At 49.5% G+C, this 9,212-nt stretch overlaps 1 protein-coding gene across 1 annotated transcript; it reads right to left on the bottom strand.

The window, feature by feature from the left end:
• Positions 1 to 8,781: 8,781 nt before the first annotated feature.
• LOC143597105 (metacaspase-3-like) lies at positions 8,782 to 9,189 on the bottom strand. Its single transcript, XM_077075699.1, has one exon. The coding sequence runs from the start codon at positions 9,187 to 9,189 to the stop codon at positions 8,782 to 8,784; it is 408 nt and encodes a 135-aa protein (XP_076931814.1).
• Positions 9,190 to 9,212: the final 23 nt, after the last annotated feature.

Here is a 9,212-nt window from a genome sequence, read left to right as displayed (position 1 = left end):
TACAGTACAGGAGCATGTTGCTCGCCATACTGCTGTCAATAAGCTGTCGTATCTTTAGTCAGATCTTTTGCCCATACCTCGTCAGGTACAGTACAGAAGATCTTCCTGTATCGTACGGACTGGCTTTTGGGCGGGAGTATTCCCCCTCCCGCCTTTGTGCGGGATTGTTCCCGGCTTTGCTCATTCCTTCAGGTGACACTGTGATTGAGAGCTAAGTGCCTTGTGCGTGTAGCCTTGCTGCGCGGGTGGCCTTCCCTGATGGCTTGTATCCGCAGCTGCGGGAACAGGCAGAGTACTTCACCATTGGGAGGCATTTCCTGCGGGAACAGCTTGCGTACTGCGCGTAAGGACGTCACGTCTCTGAGCATGATGGGTCCTGCGGATCCAGTTGGTTTTTGCGCAGACGTCCCTCTTCAAGGTGAGTCTTGCGGGTCCAACTAGGCTCAGCTGGGACCTACCTCTTCAAGTCCCCCCAGTCCAATGTTCTTCTCATGAATGTTTAATAAAGTGAGGTGAACTTTTGGACTTAAGCAAAGGGTTTTGAAAAGGGTTTAGTTTTTAAGGTTTTCCATGGGGATTCTTCCCGCGGAAGTCCTTGTCACTTGCAGAAATTCCCGACTTTCCTGCTTGATCTTTGGGTATGATGCGAGTAGGTCTGTAACCTCCTCGCAATTCAGGAGCGTTGAGTCCCACTTGTGTGGATTCTCCATGGGGTTTTGGTAGTTTCGAACATAGTGATCAATTATGTTAAAACCACCAATTCCTTCCTGGAGCTTCAAACAATGTAGTTCTCGACGTTCCCGCTATGCGGGGATGTTATTTCCGTTTCCGCAAGCATTGCCAAGAAGATCCTTCTTGGTTTCAATTCCCAGCGGAGCACTAGGTATGTGAAGGGTTTTGCCTTGACACTGTACCCGCGCTCGTCTTACGGTTACTTTACTTCCAAGGTATTCCTGGCGTCAATTCCCTGCGGGTGCTAGGTATGTGAAGGGTTTTGCCTTAACACTGTACCCGCACCCGTCTTATGGTTACTTGGTTGCCAAGGTATTCCTGGCGTCAATTCCCTGCGGGTGCTAGGTATGTGAAGGGTTTTGCCTTAACACTGTACCCGCACCCGTCTTATAGTTACTTGGTTGCCAAGGTATTCCTGGCGTCAATTCCCTGCGGGTGCTAGGTATGTGAAGGGTTTTACCTTAACACTGTACCCGCACCTGTCTTATAGTTACTTGGTTGCCAAGGTAAGGGGTATTTTCCCGCTTACTTTTGAATCTTTTTGAATTTTGAAATTCGAAGAGTTGGTGAAAGGATAAGAACAGTCCAAACTTCTGAAACGTCGTGCGACGGTTTCTTCTGACTGTGTCAGGACGTGCAGGAAGTTATGGTGACGTGACAGTACATGGTCATTCCAGACGCTTTTTCAGGCGCGTGGGCCCGATTTTTCGGGCGCGTGGCCGCGAAATTACTGGTACACGTCTTTTCAACAGCTGTTGCCAGCTTGCTTTTTGCCACGCGTCATAGTTTCATTGCACCTTCGATTTCTCTCTCCTCCGCATTAAATTCATCGCATTAATTGCGATTAGTATATAAAGGGGGAGAGGGTCCTTTGTAATTCACACTTTCACTTCTCTTCATCTTCAAAACGATTTCCGGCGAATACTCATCTTTTCAGTCAAGTCATTCCCTTGAAATCGTTTTCTTCTTTCATCTACAAGATGTCTTTTCGTGATCTCGAATCTACAGCCCAGGAGGCTGGGGCGTTCGCCGATGACAAGAGTACTGCTGGCGAGTGCCAGTGTGCTCTGCCTGTCGATCTGTATCAGTACGTCGTCAGGAAGTTCATGCTCGAGTCTCTCGAGCCTGAGTTTCCTGAACCCCATCAGACGGTGTATGATGCCCCCAGAGGCAAGATCGGGGTTTATGCTGCATTCTTTGTCTATGGGAATCTTAGGTTCCCGTTGACAAAGTTTGTGTATCGTGTCCTGGAGAGGCACGGTGTGCACCTGACCGAGGTGCACCCGATGGCGATTGCCAAGATTCGGCACTTCGAGTGGGTGTGCCGGATTCTGGGCATTGAGCCCTATGTTGACTGCCTGATGACCTTCTACTCTTGGAGGTGCATCCAGGGGTGGTATACCCTGATAACCCGGATCAAGGGTTTGAAGATTTGCGCGACCGAGCGCAGTCTTCGTTCGTTGAAGCGGGAGTTCTTCTACATCTCCGCTCGCGCCATGCCTCTTGCCATGAAATTCAAGAATGGGCAAGCACTTCCCAGCCTTCACGCCTCCAACTACCAGGAGGCGGAATGGTTCTCGAAGATATCCCGAGTCCAATCTCCGGTTTACCGGTTTGCGGAGTCCGGGATGGTGATGCTGGGGATGAGCCGGGTGTGGAAGGATGCGGATGCGCAAAAGATCCCAATCGTCCTTGAATACGGTTCGAACTCTGTTCCTTACGGTATGCTCTGTTTCTTTTTGTTAATTTAGAATCTCTTATAACTTCTTTCCTGTTTATTTCAGAGGGGAACGACTTGCAGTCGCTCATGTACCCGCGGGAGGCTGACGGTCCCGCACGGATGGGTACTCGCGCTCTAGACGAGAACGAGTTGCCCATCCTAGAACAAACGGCGGATCGGTTCGTGGAGGTCTACCCGTTAGGCCACGAGATCCTTAGTGCCAGGCGGCCAGGTAAGGCGCTATTCAACCCTCGACCCCTCAATGTTGAAACCTCTGCTGGAATTCCTCTAATCTTATGTTCTGATGAGGAATCCGCAGATGGTCCTCCGTTGGTGCGGAAGAAGAAGGCTGCCGGCGGGAAGGGGAAGGAGAAGGTGGCCTCCACTGCCGATCCGGTGCCTCCGTCTGATTCGGAGACCGAGAGCCAAGAGGTGGCGGGGAATCCTGGTGGTGATAAGACCGCTCCGGAGGCTGCGACGATTGTCACCTCCGGAGAGCCCAGGATGACAACAGTGACCGGCGTGAAGAGGCCGGCTCCATCGGGTTCATCCCCGCCCGTCCGCACTTTCAGGCTCAAGAAAACCCGTAAGTACAAACTTCCTTTATCTTTTAACTTCATAGTTTTCCATCATTAATACTTTTCTTCTTTGTGCAGGGGTGGATGTTGAAGCATTCCAGGGTGGAGCGCAGAGTACCCCTCCGCCCATGACTGTAGGCTTGGTCAGTTTACCTGAGGCGACGACCTAGGCGGCTGCGTCTGCGCCTGCTTCCGCTGGTTCAGTTGCTCACTCCTTTGAGCCGACTGTTCCAGCTGTGATGACGTCACCGCCGGCTGTGAATGCCATTTTTACCGCATCTTTCACCGAGCCGGCGGTTACTTTTGCTGCGGATTCCGCAGCGGCGACCGCGGCGGCCGCGGCGGCCTTTACCATGCCTCCTCCGTCATCGGCAACGACGGCCGATCCTTCAGGTATGCATGGAGCTTATCGCCAACCTCTGCCTCCTTCCCATCTGCCTGACCTCTTGGATGGATTTCCTTTGGGTTCAGGTGATGGGTTTGGCGGCTATCGGCCTGTTATTGACCCTACAGGTGCGTAGGGTTCTTTTGGCCTATTTTATATATTTTTTTATCATCTTTTCCTAACTGCTTTTTGTTTTTTGCAGTGTCGGATTCCAATGAAGTGTATGTTCCACGATGGAACATTCGCCGAGGAACAACCCTTCGCACACCTGTGGAGTGCGTGGAGTGGGCTCGTCACGCAGCTCGCAGTTGTGCGTTGGGGGAAGCCAAGGCTAGCTACCAGGAGGGTAGGCTAAGCAATGAGCTTCGGGTTCTCCTGGCCCGGATGCAGCCTCGCGTCGAGCTGCTTTGTCGTGAAAACGACAAGTTAAAAGCAGCTCGCCTTCAGGAAGTAGCTCAGGCGCGGGCTGTCCGGGAGGAGAATAGGAGGCTCTCCGCCGCGGCTGCGGAGAAGGAGAAGGCGTTCAAGGCCCTTGAAGTTGAGGTTCAGGCCCGTCTCGAGGCCCGTTCCAAGGCTGCCCAAGCTGTTAATGAACAGCTTCGGCTGGCTAAGGAAACTGCTAGGAACGCAACTGAAAGGGCCACCAAGGCTGAAGCTGTTGCTGAGCCTCTACGCGTGGAGAATGAAGAGCTTAAAGCCAAATTAGAGGCTCTCCAGCAGGCTCATGATGCCTTGGCGATGGAAGACGCCAAAAAGCTCCAAGAAATCTTGGACCAGAGGGGGGTGCTTGACCATACTGAGCGGAAGCTAAAGGGCGTCGAAGAGGCTGCGGCTAAAGAAGTGTTGCTTGCCAACCTCAACAAGAGTGAAGCCGAACGCGCCAGTAACGAAGCTCAAGCTGCCCTCCAGGAGGCTCTGAATGCCAAGGAATGGCTTCTTCGAGAAGCGTTGTCTCAGGTATGTTTAGCTTCATGTCTTCACGCTTTTCTTTGTAAATAGAAAAGGTTTTGATGTATTTTTTTTTTTTTTTTTTTGTAGGTTGTGCATCGAGTCTTCACGGAGACGTCTTATGATGATGCTATGAGCGCAGCCCTCAACGCTTCTCACGAGTATGGGGAAAAGGCCGGCTTCCTGCTTGGTCTAGGGTTCGTTGAGAAAGGCATCCCGCCTTCCAACTTCCCTTTGTATAATGTTGATACTGAAGCTGTTTATGACCAAGCAGTGAATCAGTATGCCGCCTTCCCGCATCCGGTGGTGGAGAAGGTAAACGAAGTTGCTGCTGCTGATGATGGGCTAGCTATCCTTAGAGCTTTCCTTGAACTGCCACGCTCTACTGATGGTGCTGGTCCAAGTGGAAGTGGCCCTGAAGCTTGATCCTGAAGATCCCTTCCCACTGCTAGGATAGATTTAGCTTGTATAGATTTATATTCTTGTAGGCGGGTAGTTACCCGGCCATTCTTGTAATGAATATTATGAAATATAAATCTTTGTGCGGGTAAGGCCGCTACTTTCTCTGGATTCCTTGCTTTATAAACGTTATGACTTGCATACTTTAGTTTAAATTAGCAATTTTCCAAGTGCTTAGAATAAGTTAACCTTTGAACGTGGTAGATAATAGGTTGAAGTTTTGCTTCCTCTTTCGTGATTGTGCGGGTAGGACCGTCACTTGCACTTAGTAGGATGGCTAAACTTTACCTACATCTGACCTGCGTGGAGGTTTTCCTTATCTTTTTTGAAATTTCTAAGTGTTTAGGATAAGTTAACCTTTGAACGTGGTAGATAATAGGTTGAAGTTTTGCTTCCTCTTTCGTGATTGTGCGGGTAGGACCGTCACTTGCACTTAGTAGGATGGCTAAACTTTACCTATATCTGACCTGCGTATAGGTTTTCCTCATCCTTTAGAAATTCTCTGTTTTGAAGAAGTTAACCGTTCGACGCGCGGTTGTCAATAGGTTCGGTTTCCTCTTATGATTTGTGCGGTTAGGACCGGTACTTTCATTTAGTTGACCAAAGTTTACCTATGACTAACCTGCGTGAAGGTTTGCCGTTTTTTGGGTTTATGCGGGTTTTGCCGCCTTCCCCACGCAACGACTTTCCACGTAATTATGCGGTGAAAACCGGCATATTAGTGTTGAATAAATTAGCCGTTCGACGCGCGGTTGTTAATAGGCTAGTGTTCAGTTTCCTCTATCATGATTCATGCGGATAGACCGGCACTTTCATTTAGTGGGATGACTGAACTTTACCCTTCAACTGACCTGCGTGAAGGTTTGCCGTTTTGTGGGTTTATGCGGGTTTTGCCGCCTTCCCCACGCAACGACTTTCCACGTAATTATGCGGTGAAAACCGGCATATCCGTGTTTGAATAAATTAACCGTTCGACGCGCGGTTGTTAATAGGTTAGTGTTCAGTTTCCTCTATCATGATTCATGCGGATAGACCGGCACTTTCATTTAGTGGGATGACTGAACTTTTCCCCTTCAACTGACCTGCGTGAAGGTTTGCCGTTTTTTGGGTTTATGCGGGTTTTGCCGCCTTCCCCACGCAACGACTTTCACACTTATGTATGCGGTGAAGACCGGCATCAGTGTTGATAGTTCATAAAGTATAAATGTAAAATCATCAGCGTCGATGTTCTAAGGAGAATCATTTCCATTAGAAGTGGCTCTGGGCCTTTTCTTTACAAATTTGGAATTGATCTACATGCAAACTGTGTAATTGAGCTCCCTTCCATGTTGTTGGGATGGGAGTGCCATCGAGCCGATATGCACCTGGTTCGGGATCTCGTTGTTTGCGCAGTATGTAGTCTCCAACATTGAAGCTGCAATTTTATTCGTGTTTTCCCCAGCTGGGGTTCTACACGCATCAGCCAACTCAGCGTTCATTGCGCCACGAGGTGCGCGGGCGTCCCATCTCTGACAAATGCTTCGACCATGTCCTTTACGTCTATGCATTCTTCAGTGTTGTGGCCTTTTGTCCTGTGAAAGTCACAGTATTTGCTCCGATCAGCATTGTGACGATGTCGGATTATTGGAGGCTTTGGGGGAGCTCCTCAGTGGCGAATATCTCGGTGACGCTTTTGGTGAGTGGCGTCCATCTGGAGTTCTGGTTCGACCGTACGTTATCCCTTCCGCCTAACCGATGTTGCAAGCCGGATGAGGTGTCAAGTTTACCCTTGACTGCCAAATGCCAAGCTTCCGCTTTTTGTTTAGTCGGGCGGTAAGGACGTTGTCTTCTCTTGTCTTCTGGGTGTAGAGGTTTGTGCTCTGTGGGAGATCTCTACCCAGTTGCTTCTTCGTTTCCGCAAAGCGTTTAGCTGCTGTCATGATGGCATCCCATGTGGATGGCATGCCATCTTTACCCATTAAGGTGCGGATGAGCTCTGGGTCGTTCGCGCCCTGGATGAAAGCAGCGCGAACAAGATCTTCGCTGATATTACCCAGACTAAGCTTCTTTGAGTTGAAGCGAGTGATGAAGTCTAGCAAAGATTCATCTTCCTCTCGAATGCATTTGAGGATTGTCCATTGCTCCTCGGTATACTTTCGTTGTTGGCTGAAGTGTTGGCTAAACTTCTACTGGAAGTCTGCCCAGTCGTAGATGTGGTTGACCGGTAGACGATCGAACCACGCTCTAGCTGGCCCAACAAGCGTCATTTGGAACATGTAACACCACGTAGGTTCCGTCCAATTGCTGACGGTTGCCCCCGCTATGAATCTGTTCAAATGATCATCTGGGTCAGATATACCATCATATGTGCCTATGTTGGACATTTGTTTGGCACTTTTTGGGGCAATTGCTTCCGCAATGTCCCTTGCAAATTTGGACGTTCCCGCATTTGCAACAGTTGGTCTAAATGTTTTGGAGAAGTCACGTGGGCTTCCACCTGGGTTTTTTGGTTTGAAGGCTTCTCCAAAACGCCTTCTCGGTTGGGAGTCCGTTTCCTTACGCTTCCCTTTTGCCCTATGGCGAGGGTTCGCGTCAGTGTCGGATTCCTCCGAGTCATCGTCCAAGTATTCTTCGAATACGTCAGCCTGTTGGACGGAACGCAAGCGTTCGTCCAACTCAGCTTGGAATTCCTTCTGATGTGCCTCCGCCCATGCCTTAACTTCATCGAGTGTTTGGCGGGGGAGTCTTGTTCGTTTCTCTAACTGGATATCGGTGAATCCCAGTGAGCGATTATTTACTGCACTTGCCCCAGCTTGGGTAACTGGGGTAGTGTTCGTAAAATTTACTTCACTTGCCCCGGCTTGGGTAACCGGGGTTGTGTTTGTAAAGACTGTGTAGTCGTCGGTATTCCCTCCAGTAGCTGGGGTTGTTATCGGGGTTTCTTTAACCATCTTTCCAGAAGTTTGAAAAAACTGAAAAGAAATGAAGTTCTAGCTTTTATGCACGGATGGCGCCAATGAAGAAACACTAACCGGACCCCGGGCAGATTACGGGTAACCTGGGGGTTAGATAGATGTTTCCCACGAGGGGTTAGACCCGGCAAAGATGGTTCTTCTGATAACCTGCAAAACAGACACCGTGAGCTTGTCACTGAGAAGGGGGGGGGTTCCTCCTTATGACCACCCTCCGGCGTGAGAATCAGACTAGATTGCTCTTTAAATATAAATGTATATTAAGAGATTGCTAGAGCAGATATCAGGTATAATATGATGATAATATGATAAGATAAGATGATCATACCATTTGGGGTATTTATAGCTGAATGTAGGTTTCCAAGGAGGTGTGGCCGGCTGAAGAGTATTCTTGTTCTACCAACTGTGGCCTACGCACGTGCCCTGCTGGTAGTTGGTGGGTAGGCAGCGGCTGATAGTGACCAGGCCTGCTGTGTACTATTCCTTTTCCACCAACTGCCGGCTATGCACGTGGTATGACAGGAGTTGGTGAGTAGGCAGCGGCTAATAGTGACATACAGTACAGGAGCATGTTGCTCGCCATACTGCTGTCAATAAGCTGTCGTATCTTAATCAGATCTTTTGCCCATACCTCGTCAGGTACAATACAGAAGATCTTCCCGTATCGTACGGACTGGCTTTTGGGCGGGAGTATTCCCCCTCCCGCCTTTGTGCAGGATTTTTCCCGGCTTTGCTCATTCCTTCAGGTGACACTGTGATTGAGAGCTAAGTGCCTTGTGCGTGTAGCCTTGCTGCGCGGGAGGCCTTCCCTGATGGCTTGTATCCGCAGCTGCGGGAACAGGCAGAGTACTTCACCATTGGGAGGCATTTCCTGCGGGAACAGCTTGCGTACTGCGCGTAAGGACGTCACGTCTCTGAGCATGATGGGTCCTGCGGATCCAGTTGGTTTCTGCGCAGACGTCCCTCTTCAAGGTGAGTCGTGCGGGTCCAACTGGGCTCTGCTGGGACCTACCTCTTCACATTCGGAAAACCCAATTTGTTAACTAGTAACTGATGCATGCTCTTGACATTATGAACACTAGCTTCAAGTTTCTTTTTTTGGCCATTGTAGGTAATGCCGCATAACACTGCCCTCTTCCTGCCATATTTCTGAGACAATTGTTGCTGGAATGATCTGCTTTGTGGCAACTGAGCCGACTGTGGTGCTGATCCATTCGGTGGTGGTTGTTGGAGATCTTGCTGATATTTGTTTGCTGCAGCATTGATAAACCTGCCAACTCGAAAGAGAACACGGGGTTTGATCGTTTGGTTGAAAAGGTTAACGGTTTGGCACCTGGGACACGATTCGTTCTGTGATCCCGGCATCTGCATTAAGTTTTTTCCACATGTCTTGCATGGTCTCGTTGTTGTTGCCATGTATTTAATTGTTGTTCTAGGTA

The sequence above is a fragment of the Bidens hawaiensis genome, unplaced genomic scaffold, assembly GCF_021521415.1.
Source record: "Bidens hawaiensis isolate Kalapana, Puna unplaced genomic scaffold, B.hawaiensis_p1.1 tig00047574_1, whole genome shotgun sequence".
NCBI classification, from domain to species: domain Eukaryota; kingdom Viridiplantae; phylum Streptophyta; class Magnoliopsida; order Asterales; family Asteraceae; genus Bidens; species Bidens hawaiensis.
The sequence above is the reverse complement of the archived record's forward strand: the minus strand, read 5'-3'. Positions and strand labels throughout refer to the sequence as shown.

Excerpts from the sequence above, each read along its gene's own strand:
- LOC143597105 (XM_077075699.1), bottom strand. The coding sequence starts at position 9,189 with ATGGCAACAACAACGAGACCATGCAAGACATGTGGAAAAAACTTAATG.